At 45.5% G+C, this 23393-nt stretch overlaps 1 protein-coding gene across 2 annotated transcripts in view; it reads left to right on the top strand.

The window, feature by feature from the left end:
- The window catches only part of Cadm3 (cell adhesion molecule 3), a 28949-nt gene that overhangs the window by 4539 nt on the left and 1017 nt on the right, over positions 1-23393 (top strand). Inside the window, exons 2-9 of one of the 2 annotated variants that reach the window (XM_004639950.2) lie at positions 13088-13189; positions 15221-15361; positions 15880-16032; positions 16708-16845; positions 17255-17422; positions 19655-19745; positions 20174-20343; positions 22853-22978. In XM_004639950.2, coding sequence (XP_004640007.1) covers positions 13088-13189; positions 15221-15361; positions 15880-16032; positions 16708-16845; positions 17255-17422; positions 19655-19745; positions 20174-20343; positions 22853-22978 — 1089 coding nt within the window. The remainder of the gene's footprint in view (positions 1-13087; positions 13190-15220; positions 15362-15879; positions 16033-16707; positions 16846-17254; positions 17423-19654; positions 19746-20173; positions 20344-22852; positions 22979-23393) is intronic. The other variant, XM_004639951.2, reaches the window with a different exon arrangement.

Here is a 23393-nt window from a genome sequence, read left to right as displayed (position 1 = left end):
ATATTTTATCTCTTAGATGGGCTTATGTTCCAGGGGTCCACAGAAGTCCCAGTGGGAATGCTGTTTGAGTGGTAAACTCACCAGATAGAGAAGTACACCACCAGGAAGAGATTCAGAACTCTAAGACCCCAGAAAAATTAAGAATAAAAATGCATGCTATTGTGAAGGGAAAGCACATTTCCAGAGCCAAAAACCTATTTCCATCATCAGCCCCCAAGATGAGCAGCACTAATGATTCTTTACAAGGACAGAACCAGAACCAGCAGGTGCTCAGGGCTCTTATAACTATGAAACTAACTAAAAACCCAATCTGTTGTTACATGTGACAATGAGATCCATGCCTTCTGTACTAAGAACACAAACTCTTAAAAGTTGTGAACCTATGAATTTGTTCAGATATTTATAAAACCCTAGCTCAGTAAAGCTTTAAGCATGAAGAATTGAAGCATAAAGAATTGAAAGAAGAATCCTTTATCATCTTTCCCACATTTCCTTAAGTATCAGAGTGACCAAATTTTCCAACTAACAAGATTTCTAATGACCCCATAAATCTCCACGTGTGATCCACTATGGTCTATGTATAGAAAGTTTGTGTGTATCAGACACTCCTGTTTATTTTACAGTGTATTTGATGATAACACACAGTTTGTCTACTTCATGTTCCCCTATCTGACAGGGACACAAGCTCTGTTAGACTGTTTCCCTCATTGGGAGATCAGTCTAGTTTTCTTTATAATAAGCTGGAGCAAATTAGAGTCCCCTCCATCACCACTAATATCTAGGCAGTTGGTGTAACTGTAGATCCTCTCATTCACAAACTAAGGCTGGTGGTGGTCCTCGTGTTGTAGGATTGTCTCATGATGTGTATTTGTCAAATTCAAACAAAGCACTTCAGAAAGCCTTTAGAACAACTGATGGTGTTGGTGTTATGCTAATAGAAGCCTTGATACTTGTTCATAAGAACTGTATGAATGAGAGCAGGCTGCCTTAACCTAGGATCCTGATTCTAGCCTGTTCTGCAATGAAGGAATTACCTGTGCTTTGAGCTCTCCGTGGTGCTACCCCTGACAGTGACACTCCAGGATCTGCATGTTGCTCTCCATGGTCCTGCTCTACCTCCAAGCTTCATAACCTCTTTACACTCCCTGGTGCAGCTCTAGGACCAAGGCACCCTGCCTCCCCCCTGACCACAACACAGGCACATGATCATGGTTATGGTTCCTGACTGACTACTCCAAGGGGGACCAAGCCTTACGATATAGATCTGGTGAGTCTGAGTGGCTATCCAACCATAGGAGGCTACAAAGGTTCAAGTAGTTCTCAGATTTAAAAAGCAGGGCATTGTAAGATTTTTAGGAAACTAAGGTCTACAGTGAACTCAGATGTCCTTAAAAAAAAAGCTGAATATTATGTTATCTCTGGACTTAGATTAGAAACAGAAACAGAACTGCAGTGGTCATTTTTCAATCAAGACAGAATAGATATATATATCTGTGTGTGTGTGTGTGTGTGTGTGTGTGTGTGTGTGTGTGTAATATAAATGAGTCCCACTCAGTTCATAAGCAAGCACTTCAACAGCACTCTGAACCTGACAATTTGACCTGTTCTGTTGTGGTGTTTATTTTCCTTGTCCCCTCAACCTTATCCAATGCAAAGATATAATAATGGGTTATCAGAATAGATAACAGATGATTGACAAATATAATATATAAAAGATATGGGGAAAAAGTCTCAAAATCCTGACTCATTTTCTTCACTTTGCAACCATTTCATAAAAAAACTAAGTAGCCTTAAATATAACATCCCATCCCAGAGTCCAACAATGGCCCATATTGAAGAGGACTCATTTTTAAACTTAATCCTGCTACTCTTTGAGGGTATCCCTGAATATGCAGATGATGTCAAGTATAGCAAGGAGCCAAGAATGCTCAGCCCTTGTCAGTCTTAGACTAGCCAAACTGTTCCTCACATCACATCAGAGCTGCACAAGCACTTCTTACCCTACATGCTAACTGCCCCATGTCAATTTCTACATGACAGTTCATATAGTAGTTATATCTATAAATGACCCAGAGCAGAGTCTAGGTGGGAAAGTGGGCTTCCAGAATGAATTTCTAAGACCTCTACTTCATTTCTTTCTTGAAACAAGGAGAAGCCTCCATCTGTAAGGACAAGTAATAAGAATGATTTATCTCTATGAGCAAGCCCTCAGCAAGACAGAATTGGGGTTATAGTAACAGCTGAAGCATCTCATATCTACTCATCTCCCCAGGCCTCTGTCCTCATGAAGACCAGACATAGTTCATAAGGGATTTAAATGCAGTGATTTCCACGTACTTTTCATTATGTATATCTATGTGACCTCTTACCTCTGAGATTCTTTAACTCTCTCATCTCTTTCCATCTCTTCCTGGAGGTCTCCAGGAGAAAAACCACAAAGCTAAATAATACTTATAAAAAAGTGTTATACTCTATAAGCATTTATGTTCCCTTCCCCCAGCTATTCTGATGCTTAATTGTGCAGTGATTGCTAATTATAAGCAAGCACCTTTAGCTCATTTACCTCCAGTTCAGGGTCAGAGAGGTCAGGTATATCACTTTACTCTAGGGAAAAGAAAAATAAAATGAAATGAAGGTCAATGCAGTACCTCAGCTATGCAACACTAAGCTGGCCATTACTTATCTCTCCCCTTTCTTCATATAGTTCCAAACATTGGCAAGGGAGGATAGAGAACTAGCACTACTTCCAATATCGGATTTCATTGGGAATATGCAAATCTTTGTTCCATTTTTATTTTTCATCTTCTCTGCCCTGGCTGTATGCTTCCAAATCTGATTCTATAATTCGAGCCAAAGCCTTGGGCAGGATAAAACACTCATGAAGGTGTATGAGTTTACTGGGTGTCTGACTTAAATAGTCCATACTTCTTAGAAATGAAGCAAGACCCTCATAAGCATATCACTGACAGGTAACTTGGGATTTATCATCACACTCAACCTTTAAAAAACCTGAGGCCAAGTCTTTCTATCATAAAATGAGGGGCCAGTTTTGCCATCTGTTCCTAACCATTTGTCATCCAGCACATGCAAAAATTATAGTAGGACAATGTCACTTATTAGTTCTTGCTGCTTCTTATGCTTCTTAAAGGTGAAATCTTTCCAAACACATGTATTCTATGTTTCCCCACCAAAGTGTATCCTATAATCTTGCAGAAATATAAAAGGGACCATCGCTAAGCCCCTGGGCCTCCCATATTTTCATTTATCCTCAAATGCTGTTGAGTGCCAACTCTTTTCTGGTTTCCAAGCCCTGGAGCCCAGTGTCAGTAACAGATGGACTGAGTCTCAGCCCTGGGGAGGAGAGGATTCTGGCCCTCTCCTGGGGAATCTCAGCAGAAGAAAGAGCCTGAATTCTGCTTTGGGGAGAATCTCTGAGTTTAAGCCATATGGTTTTCTGGAAGTAAGGGGTTCTGATTAATATGGGCATGTGAAAAGGGCTGTGTATCTGGGTCATAACAAAAGCTGTGTTTTCTCTTGGAAAAAAAATAAAAACAGCTCTAAATAATGAGAATCATTGTGTGTGTGTGTGTGTGTGTGTGTGTGCGTGTGTGTGCTGAAGGGCACATGCAGAAGGAGAGAGGGCAACCAGGTTAAAATGTGCGTGCCTCTTGGGGAGCAAAACTGAACATATACCCACATCAAAGAGGAGACACTCAATGAAGGTTTAAGAAGAGAGGAAGATGTCTTTCTGTCAAAACAGTATTATTTGCCATTTGAGGGATTGTGAGCTCTGTAGACTCGGAAGAATGTGTCTGTTTTGTGGAAGAGTTAAATTCCCAGGAAGGCACAAAGTAAGCCTAATGTGAACAATGTGCCACTCTTAAAGATACAGATTTTTTTTTAAGTGCGAAGAATGGAGGGGAGAGAGTAAATCACAGTTAGGCTTGGGGAAAACTCGAGTAGTGTGGGTGTGTGGAGCGGAACACATTTTTCTTCATGTAATGCTCCTAACCATTGCCCTGAACCTGTCATCCACACCCTGACTCTGATCATCCAATGAAGGGAAACAGTAAAAACAAGTCATGGAAATCAGAACCAGCAGAGATAGATGCTTTCTTGCCTGCCTCTTAACAAATTAAACTTCCTGGTAGCATGGGTATCCCACCACACCAAGCCATCAGCCTAAATTAGCTAGAGGAAACACAAGGAGCCGAGGAGAATGCAATGAAGCCATTAAGAAAGGGACGTCAAATGGGTAAGAAGGTGGCAGGTACAGATCAAGACACAGCAAGGTGTTGGAGTCTGGACTGAGACCTCATCCCTGAGGACCTGCTCCTCGCCTTGACTTTTTCAGTTTTCCTATCCTTTTTCTATCCCCATATTCACAGACCCTTCCAAGGAATTACATTAATTCTCCTTTAACTCTCTTCTGTTTCCTTTCCCAAGTACTTTTCTAAGACAGGGGATTTTCTTTTCACTCCAGTTCTACTACATACGTGTGAACCCATAAAGATAAATTTAGGGGAAGGGTATAAAATTCTTCCACTCAGTGTAAGGGGACAACTAAGAATTCACACCAAGTCAAGCATTCTGACTCTATTGTATTGGAATACAGAGCCATATCAGACCTGTCCCCCCTTCTGAAGTATGTGAACCTGCTGGGAAGGCGGTGAGGAGATGGGTAAGCAGGCACTCCCGGCTGTTTGGAGGCTGCCATCTTCCCTAGGAGAGTCTGTACCTGCTCAGAACCTGCTCTGCACAAGTTCTCACTGAGCCATCCCTGCGTGCTGCCTCCTCCCGCCCTCGCAGCCTCTCAGCACAGACTGCTAAATGCTCCTCTAGAGCACACAGCCTGGTCCTAGAAGGAAAGAGCTAATGCTAGTAAGGGAATCTTTGGGGATCAGATTGCCTCCTGTCTGTCTCCTTGCAGTTCTCCTTGTGGCAACTCAGTATTGGCTACAGAGGGGTTTGTTTTGGTTGGGGGCCAGCCCAGGGCTCCCTCCCAGAGTTAATGCATGGAGAGCACTGACTCAATAGCAAATCAAAGCAACAGCTGTCCCCACCTCCGTCTCTGCCACCCACTTCCAGTCTCTGCTCCTCAGAATCTTAACTAAGCCTCTGAGGCCCCCCTCAGCCTACCACAAACCCACTGCTGCCTCCAGATTTTTTCCTTTCTCTTGCTCAAGAATAGTACGTGCATCTCTGTTTTTCCCCTCTCATCTCTCCTAGCCCCTGTCTCCCTCTTCACAATCAGGTTTGCATTCCCATGGCTCGCCACAGTGCACACATCAGCAGGCACACACATATGCAGGCACACACAAGCACACAGGTACATGCATAGGCACACATGCACAAGCACACACACATGCACATGCACACACATGTATGGGCACATATGCACATACGCACACACACATGTGCATGGACACACACATGCACACACACATGTGCATGGATGCACATACAGGCTATCCCCATGGTAACTCTTCTCAGACCCTAAGGACATGGCAATGGCTTCTGCCTTCTAGCCTCCCTTTCGGTGGGCCCTGGAAGTTGCCAACCAGGCCAGCAGCTTGAGAACAGATGCCATTGTCACATATTCAGGAACTCCTTCCTCATCTCACTTCCTGAACCTGCTTGGTTCTCAATACACTTACCTTCCCTGAAGGCTGGGGTCTTAGAATTCTTCACAGCTATATACACAGGGAGTCAGGAAACAGGGTGGGTGTCACTGGATGTAAAATCATGCTCCATACAAACTTAACCTCAGAATTTGTACTCTGTAAGGACGGCTATACCATAACAATTAGTACGAAAGACTGGGGTAATAACCATGTCTCCTATTAACTGCTTATGTGACTATGCTCACGTTCCTCAACCTCTCTGAGCCTTGGCTAGCCCCTCATTATTGAAATGAAAAGACCAGGCTAGGAGATGTGACTCCATATTAAAGTACCTGCTTAGCAAGTGTTGGGTTCTAAGTTTCATCTCTCTGTAAAGTAAAAATGAGAGCAAAACCACACATCACAGGGGAAGAGGGTGGTGGGGGAATTTGGACTGAAAGCTACTTAAGATCCGCTCCTGCTGTGGGAGTCTAAGGGAGAAAGATCATAAGTCAAAACGCTACCTGAGTAACTCTGTGACTTAAGAAGCCCCTTTCTCAAAACAAAAACAATTAATAAAGAAGGGGCTGGGTTCAATCCTCAGTATCACTAAAAAAAAAATCCTGTCAGCTCTAAATGTCCATGCTTCTAGGAATCACAGAGGGGAAACTATTTTGAGCAGGATGAGGCATAACAAAAAGAGGAGAGGAATTATTGAACTTTTACAATAGAGAGACAGAAAGGACATTAGTTCCATTCTGCCTGATAGAATCAATGACCTCTGGCCATTAAAGGTCAGTAGAAAATGACCAGAAATAAAAGTTGACTGCTTCAGGAAATATATAAAATGTATTTCTTCACAACATCTTAGTTTCATACTTTTTCTTAACATATGGATATTGAAAAAGTGTTTTTGATTAACTGGATTTTTTTTTTACTTTGTATTAAATTTTTAATAAGAACAAGAGAGCTAGCACCAAGATAATGGTTTCATTTTGACCCTACCTTCATGCCCACCATGGGCAAATTAGCCAACTGCCCCAAAGATCCCCTCTTCATTCAGCTTGGAAACACCTAGTCAGTCACACACCATTCCAAGCCCAAGACACAAAAGCTTTTCATTTCCAACCTGCTGGGAAGGGAACTAAAAGATACCTGCAAGGTGCGCTCTAAAACTGTCAGAGCCCAAACTGAGTCCTTCTAAACCTACATCTCTTGGCTAATCTTATAGCATGAGACCCCTAGATCTATCAATCCTGAATCAGTGGTTTAAGCTTTATCAAGCTAAAGGGTTGCATTCTATAGTGAAGATTCTGTTCCCCACCCCCATTTATCATCTCTTTCCACTTTTATCCTGCAAGCCTCCAGGGGTGTAGGCAAAGTTAAGAGAGAATAGTGACTCCGGGCCCTAGAGGCTGCTTGATAAATAAGACTCCAGGAAGAAAAACCAGACAGCAGCAGAGATAATAGAGGGAATAACAAGAAGAAGCAAGGTGGCCTTAGCTCAGTCGCAAAGAGAATGGCAAGGGAAACAGGAGGGAGGCAGGCCATCGAGGCATGACGGAGTGCCTGGATTTTGAAGTGAGTGGGAACTGGAGCGCATCTGAGCTCAGCCAAGGAGATCTTTGAGGACACCTGCTGCCTGGGATGAGCAGAGGTGCATCCCCAGGACAGGAAACGAGAGAGAGAGAGAGAGAGAGAGAGAGAGAGAGAGAGAGAGAGAGAGAGAGAGAGAGAAGCACTCCAGATGATCCAGTGGCCCCCACCTCTCAGAGTACAGTGTGCATCTTACTGCGCTGTAAGATATTCAGGAATGGAGAACTCAGAGCAACTAGAAAAGTTAGAAAGGCATAAAACACCGAAGCAGGGGAATATTTGGGGACCTGGGCATCACAGTCTTGAGTGAGGAAAACACACTGACTGCAGGAAATGTGGCATACTTGTGGCTGCCCGAGAACAATTATAAGAAGTTAAGTATAAAGGGAGCCCTTGGTGAGTAGGCTGTTTTGCTCTAAAATCCAAGTGACTTCCCCAAATATTGGAGTCATAATCTCTATCAGAACTCAGGTGGAGCTAGTCTGATTTCTTCCAAATACACAGGTAAGTATTCACTGTCCAAGAAAAAAAATCTAGCTCTAGGTGTCCAGAAAAGCTCCAAGGGCCAAGGTCTAAGTCTGACTCCACCACAGCCATGTTCTTCTATGTGTGACCCCAGTGCAAGAATTCAGCACAGTGCAGGATGCAGGAGGAAGCAGGGTGAGATGGTCAGGGAACCCAGCAATGAGTTCCCTAACAGTGTATACTCCACTCTAAAAGTGGGTCCCTTCACTATTCTGGGCCACAGCCCCCAATGTTTTTCCCATGGAGATAGCACTCCTCCACCCACCTGTCAGGGTAGTCGTGAGGAATAACAAGTAGGCTGGGAGGAGCAGTATTTTTAACTCTGGAGTTAGAAAAGTGCTGAGTCACCACCACCACCACCACCATCACCACCATCACCGGCAGCTCCTACGCAGAGAGCTGGTTTTCTGGACAATGGGCAAGTGGAGCTATGGACCCCAACACTGGTGAGGCCAGAAGAAGCCACAGAGAACTCTTTCCCCTTGTCCCACCAGCCTGCAAGTGTACCTGTGACCCTGTTTGCAGTCCTATGTATAGCCAGTGCACTGTAGATTTCCCCCGAAAAGGCGGGGCAGCAAAGACACACAAACCACACAATCAAGAATTACAGGCTTCCTTACTAGAGTTACTTAAGTTACAGGCATTATATATTTTTATTCATTTGAGTCACTCACGTATTTATTCAACAAATATTTATTGAGCACTTACTATATGTGAAGGCCTATGCTTGGAGAGAAAAATTGAATCATAGGTGCCAATGCACGCTTTAAAGAGGCGCATTAGTAAGTCTCTAATTCCCATGTCTGCTACTCTTAATATGAACAATCAATCAGAGGGAAATCAGCGGGTGAAAGGGCTACTTTGCCCTTTAAAATGCTGAAAATCCCAAAGACACAAGAACTCATGAGTAAATAAAACAAGAATTAGAAGCCCCCAAAGCAATTGAAGGCAAGCAAGAAGATAATCTTTTGTTTTTAGCCTAGGTACTAGGAAGAATACAATGAAAACGTGATAGAATTGTGTTAGTTTCAACTACCTACATCTTGTTGTTTAACTACAAAGTCCTCACAGGAAGGCACTTACATCTACAGAAAAAAAGCCCAAAGGTATAGACAAAGTCATAAGTAACTATGTACATATTAATAATGTAATTTCAGTGGGTAAAAAAAAAAATTCATACTTGCACTTGCCTGGCAAGTGCAGGGTCCTGAGTTCAATCCCTGATACCACCAAAAAAAAAAAAAAAAAACCAAAACCACCATTGTAACCACAAGTGCCACTTTTCAACTTGCTTCTCTGTGTTGTTTTTAACATACTGCAGGTGGGAATTGTAATGATTGTTCAGATGAGCTATCCTTAGCCAGCAAGCCAAGAGCTCCTCTCCCCCTATCCCTAAGCCACCACCAAGCCAAAATGTGTGCTTCTGTGGATGGAAGCAGGAGAGTGAAAAGATGCAGAAAGCCTAAGTTTTGTGATCAGAGACCTAAGTAGGAAGTCTGTCCCATCCCAACATTTATTACAGGCATCATATGAATCCGTTCTTTAAGTGAACTAACATATGCATAATGCCTCTGAAAAGATTGTCTGCCATAATGTAAGTGGAGTGCCCAATTTATACTTTTACATTCAGGAAGTGTTGACACATACCAAGTCACTCTGTCTTATAGATTTCCAGAGTTTCTACCTTTCTAGGTGGTCTCCTGTATTCTTGGCCTGTACTGTTGCGTTTGCTATCTTTTGTGGAGTGTTAAATTTTGAGGCTAGTTCTCACAACAGAAGATGCTCCATGTCTGATTCATATAATATATAAATATTTATTAAGCACTCTCTCTGTGTGATGTGCTGTATTAGGGCCAGTGTTAGATACAAAGATGAATCATGTCACGTATCAATCCTCCTTATAGGATCTTTGTAGTTTAGGAGGGAAGCCAAACTTGCAGCACAAAGTAGAAAGTGATGTGTCATCTAAGAAAACCAGGTAAAGTGTGATAATTCTGAGAAACAGGAAATTATTTCCACCTGAAGCAGTCAGAGAAGACTTGAAAAAAAGTGCTAAGAAAACTAGGTTTTAAGAATAGAGTTTAGACATGTGAAGATGGGTGAAGATAATTGTCAACTGAGTTATTACAGAAAAAGAATGGAAACAGGAAAGCAAAGGGTTTAAAGAAAATTCTGAAAAGCTTCTCTGTCCTGAATATGGGATGAACAGGGGAAAAGTTGAAACTGCAAGGCAGGTCCTCCATAAGACCTTGAAGGCCAGGATAACACATCTGGAAATGACTTGCGAACAATGAAGCTTGTGACCACTTAGGCAGATACAACAGGACTGAAATTCTCTTTATCCATTGTTCTACCTGAGCAGCAGAACCCCGCACAAGGGTTTTGCAGTCTCAGTGTCTGGCTGACTGGGCAGGTGCTCCTTCTCAGGTCTTTGGGCAGAATTTATACTAATTCCATTGCAAAGTCCATACTCCCTTTCTAGCCTGAACTCTTTGAGGGAAATTATGCTGATGTCATAAGTGCTTGGCACAATCTGAATCCCAAGATGGTGCAGACCTTTCATAATCAGCTTATAATTCCTGCTATGTATCCATTCTTCTGTTGATAGCCTTATAACCACTCATCTGCTCCCAGGGGAGGACCCATTCAAAATTTATCGCTATGGGTGTACAGTTTTGTAAAACCAGAAAGAAAACTTTCTGCCATATTCACAGACAGTTCTCAAGAGGAGACAGGAGATCTTAAGTACATTTCAGAATTAACAAGAGAAATGTCACCCCCCCCGGGGGGGGGGAGGAAATCCCAACTGCTTGTTAAACAATTTTTAAAAGACTACAAACTAGAGCAAACTTCTGCAAACCTACAGAGGCAGCATATCATGCATATTCCAAATATGCCATTTATTATAAGTTATTTGTTATTAATCTTCTCATCTGAATAATTCAGTTTAGTTTGAATGACATCCATCACCATTTCAGTTATTCATCCTATGCAGAAGAAAAATGGCAGCAAATGTGGGAGGAGGGGAGAGAAGAAAGAATTATGAGCAAGGAGAAAGGCAAGAGGAAGATGCAGAAAAAGCACAGATGAAAGAATGCACAGGAGCCAGAAGTCTAAACCCATGCTGTTGGGAAGAATATGTGCTCTGCCTGACTAACAGTGTTCGTCACGCAGGGCTGGGCGTGGCTGAACGAACTGTCAGCGCCACCTAAATACACTGAGAGCCCACTGTGGGCTAAGTGCTAAAGGTACAAAGGCCGGGCTCTGCCCTCAAGGGGCTCAAAGTTTAGATGAGGAGACTGATAGCAGTGAAATCACAATGTAATGCACTGAAATGCTTAAGAAGCAGGAGCTGTTCAAAAAGCTTTGAGAGCACCACAGGAGAGAGGATTCTTGAGAACTGTTCTATTTAGGTGCCTTTAGGTAAGTCATGGAGCCTCTGAGAATAACGTCTTAAAAAGTGGTTATAGCCGGTGCCAATCTCTAGAGCTGTGCTGAGATTAAATGAATTCATGGGTGGAGACACACTCAGCAAGCTGAGTCCTGGGCCCGGGTGTGAGATGGTTATTTCCTCTGTTCATTGGAGCAGGGTTCTGTTTGGTACTTTGTGCTCTGGGTATCAATATTGTGGACTGAACACTGCCCCTCCTGGCTGGCTCTTCTGTGTCCCTCCTCCACCATCTTGCACCTTAGCACAGTTGACACAACGCACCCACAAACACACAACGCAGAAAATAAAAGGAAACACTCACCCACATCAAGTTGCCTCCATCGCTGATGCCCAGAGAGAGCAGCACCTTGCAGGTTGGGGGTCCATGGGCAGCCTCTCAGCGGGACGTGACAGCGGAGTCCCTGCGCCTGCGCCCCCTTCTCCCAGTCCTCACCTTCCTTGCCTTCCCTGATTCATCAAAGCTTCTCTGTTCCCCTTCCCCGGCCTGCTGCTTCTCTGTACCTGTTAACAGCGTTTGTGTTTTCTCTTCTTTGCTCTTCCTCCCTTAGTTGGGCAGGCCAGGCCAGTTTCTCAGATCTCCTGGGAGATGTCCATGTGAGGAACAGAGGAAAGGAGACCTGCTCCCACGGAGGCCACTGACCCGGGGAACCCACACTAGGACCCTGCTCCACCTCCTCACCTCCCCGCCCCGTTTCTCCCTCCCCTCTTTCCCTTTCTTCTCATTCAGCAACTCTCTCCCTGTCCTACTCCCCTTTCTTCCCAAGGGACCCTATCTAAGCCCACGTTCCACTTCTCTCCTCTTCTCCACTGTCCCCCTCTCCTCCTTCCCTTGTCGCAGACTCGCGGAACTCGCACAGGGACCCTGACGAAGTTTCCCGGGCCTCTGGCCCAGGACCAGCGGCTGCTCGGGTCTCTGCTCGGCAGCTGATGACCTCACTGAATTTTGTGAACGCGATTGGCTACTACAGGGCTCTCTGGCGGGAGATCCTGAAAAGATTCGCGCTTCCAGTTTCTTTGTCCCTCTGCCTTGTCAGGTGGAGTTGGGAAAACTGTTCTCTGAGGCTCTTGTATAAATAAATAAATAAATAAATAAATAAATAAATAAATAAATAAATAAATATTAGGCACCGTGTACTGGGAAGAGAGGTAGCCCCTCCAGCCCAGGATGAATAAGAAGGGAATTTTAGGTGAGGAGAGGGATGCAGGTCTCCTGGGAAAGCATTAAGAGAATTGAGAATCCCAGAGGGTACAAAGGCTGAGAAGGACTGTGATGTTCTTTCCTCGATGAGGGTTTCACCCGGGAACACACAGAGCTTTGGATTGGAACCAGGCGCTTAATTTCTAGTCTTTGTTCTATTTGTGGGAGTTTAGGTGTCATTTTAATCTTCAGTCTTACAAAATAGAAATGATAACACCAGAGTATTTGTCAGATTTAGAAAATGATTCAACATGAAAGTATATTCTTATTATTATACTTAGAGTAGTTTTGGTAGATAATATGGCATTTTAAAAAAAGAAAGAAAGAAAGAAGAATCCTGGAGAAGACATGAAAAATCTATGGTTATCTTTGATTTTCCTGTCGTGATTTCCACCAAGTTACTTTTAGTCTTCTGGGAGTCACTATCTTAATCTCTGAAGTGGGAAAACCAGACAAGATGATCTTTTAAGATCTCTTTGGCTCTAACATTATGTGATACATAAAACTCAGCATCTTCCTTTAACCCACCCCTTCAGAAGGGAAATAGCTGCCTCTTTTAGTTCTAGAGTGAATGTCACCCTGTTCTCTTAGGGTATCCTGGTGAAACTACTTTCAGTAGGGGCCTAGTTTCTCCCATACCCCCATAATAAAAGTGTAGACCCCAACTGTAGCAGTACGTGCAGGGCTCATCCTTGATGGAGATTTTCTCCCCAGGATACTGGCAGGAGCAGGATTTGGAGCTGGGAACTCTGGCTCCACTGGACGAGGCCATCAGCTCCACAGTCTGGAGCAGCCCTGACCTGCTGGCCAGTCAAGGTGAGAATCCAGGTGCCTCATCTCAACGTTCCTCAGATGCGCTCATCCTCACACCATCTCCCTTTCATGTGCCACCTGTGTTCTCGCTTCCCTCTTCGCTGCACAGCCCTCTCCTTCCCATTTGACATTCAGTCCTCAGCTTTGCACCACCACATTCCCTTGTCCCTGCCTCTCCTTCCCTCACTCTAGTATGGAGACATCTGTACTGCGATGGCTTATCCAAAATTCCAGATGAACACATACTCTCAATACCGAAACTCTGGGAAGATACAGCCAAGGAAGAAATGTTCAACAGAAGCCAGAGACCTGGCACTGCCAGCTAGGAATTGATATATGGCTATGTTAAGTGAAATATTTCCCAAACCTTTGACTAAAAAATTTCATAAATTATATCACTTCCAAGTTGACTCGGCCAGCTCCATCATCGGCTTACTAATCTCTTAATTCCCAAATTAGAAGATGACTCTGAAAAGGGTTCCAACATGAAGAACACTCCACCAAAAGATAGAAGAGCAGGGTTTTAGTCCTAAGTACAATTAGGAGGATGAGTTGAGGCAGTCCTTTCATCTCTCCCTGTCTGACTACGTCTGTAAAGTGACGGAATTGGATTGCATGAATCTTAAGATCTCCCTCTGTTCTAACCTCTACCATGCTAAAGAGTTAAACTAGCCACAAGGCTCTCTGTGCCCAGTGTTGGAAATGACCACCCAGAAAAGCTGATGCTTATGTGCATTCCAGTGGGTCAGCTCCATGCCTTGAAGCCTCCCCTCGGTCAGGACTGCTCCGTGTGTGCCTCTTGGGGACAGGACGAGCTTCTGATGACTAAGAAGCAAAGGGATAAGGGGACAAGGGATGGGTCAAACTAGTGCCAAAGTGAGTGTGGCATTTTTAACATGCACAGAGGAGAGTAAGAAGCAAGTTTCTTGGTTTCCTGTCCCGATGTGAACAAGGCTGTTAAGTCATGTCGTGATGCAGGGAGAGTTTGTGGATGTTGTAGCATCAGAGTTAGAAAGTATTTATTTTAGATTAGTTCTGCAGAGCTCGGTGCTGTTGGGTCACAGAAAGTCACTCTGAAGATGAAGGAATCAATACTGAGAATCAGAATCCATACTGCGGGGAACACAACAGTACTGGATGAAGAAAGAAGGTACTGGGGGTCTGAGGGGTTTACATCTAGGCTTGGCTGGAAGGGACTCAAAGGGCTTATCCATAAGACATCTTGTTTGTCCTTTTTCTGTCTTGTTTTGTTTTGTTTTGCTTTGTTTAACTTGTCTAAGAAGAGAGTGGTTAGAAGGCATGCTTCCATCACTAGAAGGGAGATCTGTAATCCTTCACTGCTTGGTGTGTTATCAGGATGGTGAATCAGGTTTATGTGCTGGGAAGTGGGCAGAACCGCTGAAGGAGATGCCCAAGGGACTTGATTGAAGGCAAGGTTATTGTTAGAAGAATTGGAAAACATGTCAAAATGTTTCAGTTCTTATTTGTTGTTTGTTTTGTGGTTATATTAGCCACCTCTTGTATAAATGAATGTACAACCTAAGGGCTAGTTTGGCCTTTTTCCCAGTTTAGTTTTGGGATTATTAGTGAGAACTATTTCTCAAGTTTGTTATTGTACATAGGTGGTGGCAGAAAGGCAGAACACGGGGTGAAAGATATGCTTGTGTGTCCTCAAATATGAATGACAGAACTAAAATACACAGGGAAAGACATGTGTACAGTCATATAATATGTGCAGTTTGGGGGCGCCCTTTTTCATCTTGATGTTTGTGGTCCTGTCAGTCATTCAGAAAACATTCAACAAGTAGCTGGTTTTCTGTATATTCAAAGCAGAATAAAATAAGGTCTGTCTCCTCTGTCACCACACCACCACCACCACTTCTTTTCTTTCCCCTATAGAGCCTTAAAACTACACAAAGACCTTGCCTCCACCAACGTCACGGATGCTCTGAATTAGATGAGGTAGACTTTGACCCAGAAATGGTCAGAAGTGCTGAAGGTACTTCAAACTCTAACCCTCCTCTGATCCTGCAGATAGTCAGCCCTGGACATCTGATGAGACTGTGGTGGCGGGCGGCACCGTGGTGCTCAAGTGCCAGGTGAAAGACCATGAGGACTCCTCCCTGCAGTGGTCTAATCCTGCCCAACAGACGCTGTATTTTGGGGAAAAGAGAGGTAGTGTCCCATGAGTTGTTTCTCCCCTTGGGAACCATGGGCTTTTGAGAGGGGCTACAGAGCTGAAGGGAGCAAGCCCTACAGAGCTGGGAACACATGGAGATGGCCCATATGAAGAAGTAACAAGCCAAGAGCATGCAAGGAATTAGCTCCCCAGAAACTTTAGCACTAAAGCTCCCACCTGAGCCATGCACCTGGCCTTGGTCCTATAAAACCCTGGAATGGCTTCACCCCTGACAAAAGCCCTAAGAGGCAGCTGACATCAGTGTTGCCCCAGGCACCTCACAAAGAAGCACAAAGGATCTGACCTACTTTTCTGGGTTCCTCTTAGGCTTCTATGCCCAGTGGCCCAGAAAAAGCACAGAATGACCTAAAGACGCTCAAACTCAGGAGCAGATTTCACTTCCTCCCCACCCCCCCTAACAGGCCCCCTGCCCTGAAGAAACTGGTCTGGGACTGGCAGATAGTGCAAAAGATGTTGATAGAAACCTGGCTTCCAATGCTCCCACTTTCCCCAGCTCTCAGAGACAACCGGATTCAGCTTGTCAGCTCCACTCCTCATGAGCTCAGCATCAGCATCAGCAACGTGGCCCTGGCAGATGAGGGCGAGTACACCTGCTCCATCTTCACCATGCCTGTGCGAACCGCCAAGTCCCTCGTCACTGTGCTTGGTGAGGCTCCCAAGCCCCCAGGGTTTCCACAGCATGCTGCTTCACAAACAAACCTCTCTAGGTGGGCTCCTCCAAGCCAAGCAAGTCTCCAAGGATTCAGGGAAAGGTCAACTTGTGTTTCTCTTCAGGTGGGATAAAAATGCAAAGGGAATTGAGTTTAAATCCGCTCTGCTATATTTACTGCTTGATATAGGACAAGTCTCTTTCTTTACTTGAGCAGGGATTTCCCAAGTTGTAATGAGGAATGATCATTTTTGCTCCACCTGTCTCCCAAAATTTTATGAGACAAGCACGTGTAATTTTGATTTTCAAGACAACTTCCCCAGTGACTCTTATGCCCTTATCTCCCTCTGCTATTTCAGTTTGCATCTTTGCTTGCCTGTGCATCCCACTATTTCTGTGGTTACCCACTTGTGCTCTTGGATATCTGGTCGAGTGTTGTGTTTCAGTTATGACGCATTCCCCACTACCACACCTCCTTCCTTTGGCCTTCCTTTTGGTGGTCAGAGAGGAGACAAAGAGAAAAATGATTTCTCTAGCTTTCTATCCATCTTTCTAAGTCAAAGTAGAACCCAGCTGTCCTGACTCCCAGAGTAGCCATCTCTACAGGGACAGCCAAAGCGTGACCTCATGGTGCCTCTCCTTCCTATTCTGGCCATTCCATATCCATGGCAGGAATCCCACAGAAGCCCATCATCACTGGCTACAAATCATCATTACGGGAAAAGGATACAGCCACCTTGAACTGCCAGTCTTCCGGGAGTAAACCTGCTGCCCATCTCACCTGGAGGAAGGGTGACCAGGAACTCCGTGGTGAGTACATTCTGCCCGCAACCTACAGGATGAGTTTGTCCTGGGAAGATAGGTGGTGGTTGTGGTGGTGGTGGTGGTGGTGGTGCTGGTGCTGGTGCTGGTAGTGGTGGTGGTGGTGGGAGAGGGTATTTGTCTTTCTCTGGGTGTGTAAGGCATGGTGTAAAAAGAATGGAGGGATGGACACTTTATGTACACTCATGCATATCTGGGCCTACATTCTCCTTGTGTGTACACATCCCATTCACAGCTACCTAAGGTTGTCCAAGTAGAAGCCCACCATCTATGTCTACAGTGGGGCCACACAAGCCCTACATGTTAGGTCTCACTTTGTGCATGTGCACACACATGCATGTGTGTGTCTGACTGTCTGTGTGTCTGCTGTCTGTGTGTTTCTATTTCTGCTTTCCAGGAGAACAAAAAATACAGGAAGATCCCAATGGGAAAACCTTCACTGTGAGCAGCTCAGTGACATTCCAGGTTACCCGGGAGGATGATGGAGCAAACATCGTGTGCTCTGTGAACCATGAATCTCTAAAGGGAGCTGACAGATCCACTTCTCAACGCATTGAAGTGCTGTGTAGGTCATGGGCTGAGGTGTGTGGGGGACGAAGTATGAGGTGAGGGAGTGGAGAAAGGACAGCGCAGGTGACTGCACATGAATCACTGCGTGCTGCTAAGGGTACAGGTAGAAAATGAGACAGGAGATTGCAGGCCTTGGCTAAGGGCTGACACACTCTTTCTGTAAAGCGACCAGTAAAAAATATTGTAAGCTCAGAGAGCCACAGACAATAGACAAACATATGAGCTTGGCTGTGTCCCAATAAAACTTTATTTACAAAAGGTGCAGCTGGCAGGATTTAGCACAAGGGTAAGTTTACCAACCTGTGGTCTAGGCCAGTGTGATGGAGCTAGATTGTAAATTATAATGGTAACTATTAGCAAATACAGAGTCCCAGGATGAATTATCTAGTTTATCTCCTCTATTAGCTGTGTGATATTATAAAAATTACCTTCTTCCACTGAGCTTGATTCTTTTTTTAATTTGAAAAATAAGAGAGATAAACACAGAACTCTCTCACACTTCTTGGTCTTACATTCTCTGATTTCAGGAAAGTACTTAGGGAAGGAAAGCACATTTTCTCTGGTTTAACCATATATTTCCAGGCCTTTTCCCTACAAGGCATGCCTATCTTTGCCCCAGTTCTGTCATTTTTCTTTGGATTCTGACCTACACTGGTCACTGTCACTACCAATACTCCCAGCCTTTCCAAGGTCTTGGTCCCCTTGTTATGATCAGCATGTCTTCCACATGGACAGAAACTTCTGAGGAAATGAATACTTGAAAGTTTCTTACTTGAGGAACTTTGGAAATTTTCAAAAACAACCTCTCTGGGAAGTAGAACTAAAGGGGAGAGAATAAAGTACAAAGACCAGGGACAGAGAGTTATGACATGAGGCGTTTACTGTCCTAAGTTATCAAATATCTGAGACAGTTTTCATAAACAATGAATCCCCTTAATTTCCATTGTACTGAGCACTCAAGGTGATTACTCTTCCTAACCTTAGTATTGGTTAGCCACTGGCTAGGCCTGGTATTCAAGCTCTCACACCGGGCAGGTGTCACTGACTGCTCAGCTGACTGTCAGTTTGCAGCAGACACCTGGATCCCAGCCGCAGTGCTGCCACTTGCAAGCTCTGTCATGTTGGCCAAAGTGTTTAATCTCCCTGTGAGTCCTGCTTGCTTCACTGAGTTATCCTGAGGGTACATGAAACATTCTTTATGAAAGAACTCTATAAAATTCAAAGTTGTATATTGCTGTAAGGTATTCTTTAATTATTAGTTTTGAGTGTGAGGCTGCTAGCCTTGAGCATTTCTCCTGATCCCTGGTCCGTGGCCAGGTGAAGAGGGTCCTTCCCCATCTGAACTCCAAAAAGCATCTGACAGTTACTTCCCAGGGATCTTTTTGGACCAGTTGGGATCTGCACTCAGTCACCAAATCCTATCTACTCTGGGCGGTGTGCTGGAGGTTTCTGTGACCTGCAGCCCCCAAACACCCATTCTCTTACCTGGCCTGACTTTCTTTGTGCTGTTTGATTTGACTGGACCAGATTCATTAACTGGTTGTTAAGGTTGGCTCTACCCTTGGGGAAGGCACACGCTCTTTATCTGCTGTCCTAACCCAGCATCTGGTGGTATTGTTCTAAGCCACCATCTGGCTCTACCCTCCCAAGCAGCCCTTTGGCGTCAGTGGCAGATGCCATTATTCCTTTGCAAAACCCATCTATATTGTGTGAGTGCTTTTTTGCAGCCAAAATATGACCCTCATCTCTTGTTGTTTCAAAGCTTTCACTTCATGTTTGCGCTGACCATTCAAAGCAATGTTTCGTGTTTAAGCGTCGCTCCCAGTTCTCAGCTGCCTTATGGAGAAGACAGAACTGAGGGGTTGTCATCTCAGGGAAGAGTCAGGTCCAGGCTCCTTTGTTTTACTGTTATGTGGTAGGGTCTGTCTGGGCCAGGCAGTTGGCTAGGCACAGATGAACCACTCATTCCCCTCCTTAGCTCTGTGAAGACATCTACCGGCTCCATCAAAGATGGGCCTTAGGAGGCTGTGACACCAGCTGCTCAAACATTCCCTAGCAAGTGCTGTCTTTGCTCACCGGAGCTCTCAAGAGGACAGTCTTTGTTCCTCTTGGGCTCCCGAGACACTTAAAACAGAAGCTGTGGTGTGTAACTAGGTAATTTAAAGATTTTAACCATCTCCTAAGCAACCTAGAGAGTTATGTATTTATACCATGCCCTTCTCCACAGACACACCAACTGCAATGATCAGGCCGGACCCACCACATCCCCGTGAAGGCCAGAAGCTGTTGCTACACTGTGAGGGTCGTGGCAATCCGGTGTAAGAAGATCTACATGCTCATCTCCCAGACACCCCTGTGCCCCCAGATGGTCATCTTCATTGAGCAACGTCTTCCCTTCTCCTCTGCACTGTCTGAGCTGACTCTTCCACCTCCCAGCTCTGTCTGACAATGTCTATGCTTTGTTTTTTGTTCTTCAAAGTAGCAGATGGGTGGCACCCCTCTCTTAGCATGTTCGTTTCCCAAAGGAGCAAAGTTACAATGCAATATAAGTTAGGAAATCTCTACCTTCTCTAGAAGGTTCTCCAGAGGCCTCCCTTCCTCTACCCCTGGATAGCTGAGTATTTCTGGCCTCTGTGACTTCCCAGGCCTCATCAAATAGGGTTCATTTCCTTGCTCCTAGTTTTGTTTCCCTTTAGTTCCCTGGCCTGTGCTCTTCTGAACACTGCTGATTTCTCTACCTCAACAGCCCCCAGCAGTATCTGTGGGTGAAGGAGGGCAGTGAGCCACCCTTGAAGATGACGCAGGACAGTGCCCTCATCTTCCCCTTCCTCAACAAGAGCGACAGCGGCACCTATGGCTGCACAGCCATCAGCAACATGGGCAGCTACACGGCCTACTTCACTCTCAATGTGAACGGTGAGCCTCTCCCAGCACCCCCCTCACTGTCTCTTCCTCACCCTCATCCTCAACCTCCTGATGGTTTCCGCTCACTGCTGCTGAGAGTGGAGCACAAGGAACACAGCCACAAGAAGGGTCCTGGGAGCTTAGGCTCCAGGCTCACCCAGGAATGTGTAATAGTAAGGCATCAGTAGAAGGGAGGGCTCTCGGCCACCCTTATGTAGGAACAGTGGCTCCACTGGCACCATCTTGCAGGCCTACGGTCCCCTGCTGGCAAGAATAAGGATTCTGCACTTGGAAATTCCGGATCCTCTCCAAGGCGAGGGGACACATGTGCACCTAGCTGATGGGCTGTGCTCCTAGTTCTCCTCCTCGAACCACGTGTGGGATGTCTGCTGCTGCTGTCTTTTTCTGAAGACCTTCGAAATACCATACTGTGTCCGGGCAGAATAAAAAGAAACTACCCTGAACTGTGCCTAGAAATGGTCAGATCTCTTCGCAGAGGAACCAGGGGACGCTACCTCCCTACAGTCCTTCTGGAAACTAGGATGACAAAGCGCAGCTTTAGAAGTGACAGGCTCATGCACGGCGGTCTTTATGGCAAACTGGCAGGAAGTGGAGATTCCCAATGACAGTGGTATCCAGCTAGAAGTTTTACAAATCTTTCTGCAGCCTAGAGGAAGTGACTTGTGTCAGGAATGTCGAAGGTTCCCTGATTTGAAATGTCCAGTAAGGAAGTAGGGGGCTGGAGGACCACAGCCCGACCCCCCAGGGCCACAAAGCCTGAGTTCTCAGTGTCAGAATGTCTGGTTTGATGATTGTTTGATGATTCCCACTCCAAGGGCCCAGTGTGTGGGAGCCACCTCAGCACAACAAACAAGGCTATTGTACAATGCCAGGAGCAAAGACAAAGCGCTGAGGCCCAGTCTCTGCCCCCAGATCTCTCCAGACCAGCTCGCCTGACGGTGCTTGGCAGCGAGAGAAAGTCCTCATGCCTTTGCCTCGCCATTGCTTTCTTGCTGATGTTCTGCTCTCTGCCCTGGGCAGAACCGAAACCCAGGAAATTGTTTGGCTGTGTCTGGGGTCGGTGCTGACGCCTGGTGGTAGAAAGAGTTACTGCATCTTCTTCCAAGAGCAGCCGGCCTGAAAACCTGCCCAGAATGAAATTAAATTAACCCACAGACAGGGCCTTGTAACGGATGATCACAGAAGTCGTTTTGGCAGGGAAAACTTGTGCTTTTCCAAGGAATCTCCATTTACTTTCCCTCTGTCATGATTACCCAGGGTTCACTTTCTATAGGAGTTGCATCAAGAGAAACAACGCAAAAACTCCTCCCACCTGACTTCTCTACTTCTCTGAGTTATGCTGTCACCGCCCCCCAGCATCCCACAGAAACTGGACTTATCCTCTCCTCCCTCCCAAGCAGAGCAGACCAAAAAAAAAAAAAAAAAAAAAAGGCACAACTGTTTTCTTTTCAGTGAAGGTACACATAGGCAAGGAACTAAAAATCTGGCCCAGTTGAGCCTGAGAAAACATGAGGTAGGAAAGAAAAAGCTACAGAAGAAGCCAATGAGGCGTCCAGACTCAAGCTGAGCCCAGGCAGACTCAGCCACTCTCCCAAGGGTGGGCAGATCCTAGCCACAGCTCGTGTAATCTCGGATTCCTCAGAAGGTGTCCCAGGCCTGTGTACTCATTTCGGATGTCTGTCTGGGTGCCCGAGGAGAGCGGGGCTGTCCTTCCCACTCACCACCCACAGTCTGTGCTGCTGCAGGGAATTCTGTTTTCTCAGCGGCAGAGACAGCGACCATCCTGACTAAAGCAATTCAGCCCTAGTCTCTAAACCTTGACAGGTTGGCAAGGTGAAGACAGAATTTCAGGGCTCCTTGTTTGGGATAGGGTAGGGGCTTGGGGTTTACTAATAGAGGATTTGGGTTTTCCTGCTAAGAGGGAACATACAAGGCCATCTATCTTTTTTTTTTTTTTTTTTTTTTTTTTTTTTTTTAAGATGCTCTGTGCTGCCCATACTTGATTTTTGGCCTCAACAGGTTTTCATTGCTCCTTCTCTATTTGATCTCAAGCCAGTGTGTAGAAGCACTGCCTTGAGTACCGCAGAGCCATGGGTAGGAGGAAGTGAACGGTGGGGAAAGAAGACCCTAACAGAGCACACTGGGGAGAGGGGCAGAGGGATTGGAAAGAAGCAGTAAAGTAATAAATTTTGATCCAGGTCAAGCTACTGTATGAGGTCAAGGACTATTTTGATGGTTGAGTGGGAGCAGATTTATTTATCTATTAATTCATGAAGACATCAATTTTTTTTCTTTAGTAATGACTACTTTCCAGGCCTAGGGCGACACACTGGCCCATAAACGAAGGCTTGTCGCCTTGCCTTGCTGTATGTAGCTACTCTGTTCTCCCTTTGGTTGCCCCCAGGCGGGGCTCTGTGAGGGTGTCGGGAGCCCATGGAGAATGCTAAGTAAGGTAAGGGCTGTCCCCTAACTGACTCTGTGCATCCCCCTCCCCCCGCAGACCCCAGCCCGGTGCCCTCATCCTCCAGCACCTACCATGCCATAATCGGTGGCATTGTGGCTTTCATCGTCTTCCTGCTACTCATCCTGCTCATCTTCCTGGGCCACTACGTGATCCGGCACAAAGGTGAGAGGCGGGAGGAGCCTGTGGGTGGGGGGCCAGACCATGTGGGGACAGATGGGAATGGTATTTGGAGACTCTGTTAGCTCCAAGGAGTATCTGAGAAAGAACACACTGCAGCCACCCAACCCCATGGGTGCTAGCCCTGTAATAACTGCACCACCGACCCCAAAGCGCAGCCTGATCACTCAGGGACCATCCCAGGGCAAGCCAACCTTCCCACTCAGTCAGCCACTCCTGTTGCTCTACCTCCAGGGCTTCTTATGTGAGACCAAACGCCTCTAACTCTGTCTCCAGTCCCTTACTTCCAGGGTGGTGGTCTCTCTCTGTTGAACTTTCTTTTTTTGATCTTGCTACCTTTCCTCCTCCCTCTATTTCTCTCTCTCTCTCTCTCTCTCTCTCTCTCTCTCTCTCTCTCTCT

Source organism: Octodon degus, unplaced genomic scaffold (assembly GCF_000260255.1).
Source record: "Octodon degus isolate 3935 unplaced genomic scaffold, OctDeg1.0 scaffold00116, whole genome shotgun sequence".
Lineage (NCBI taxonomy): Eukaryota > Metazoa > Chordata > Mammalia > Rodentia > Octodontidae > Octodon > Octodon degus.
This window is presented reverse-complemented; position numbering and strand designations above follow the sequence as displayed.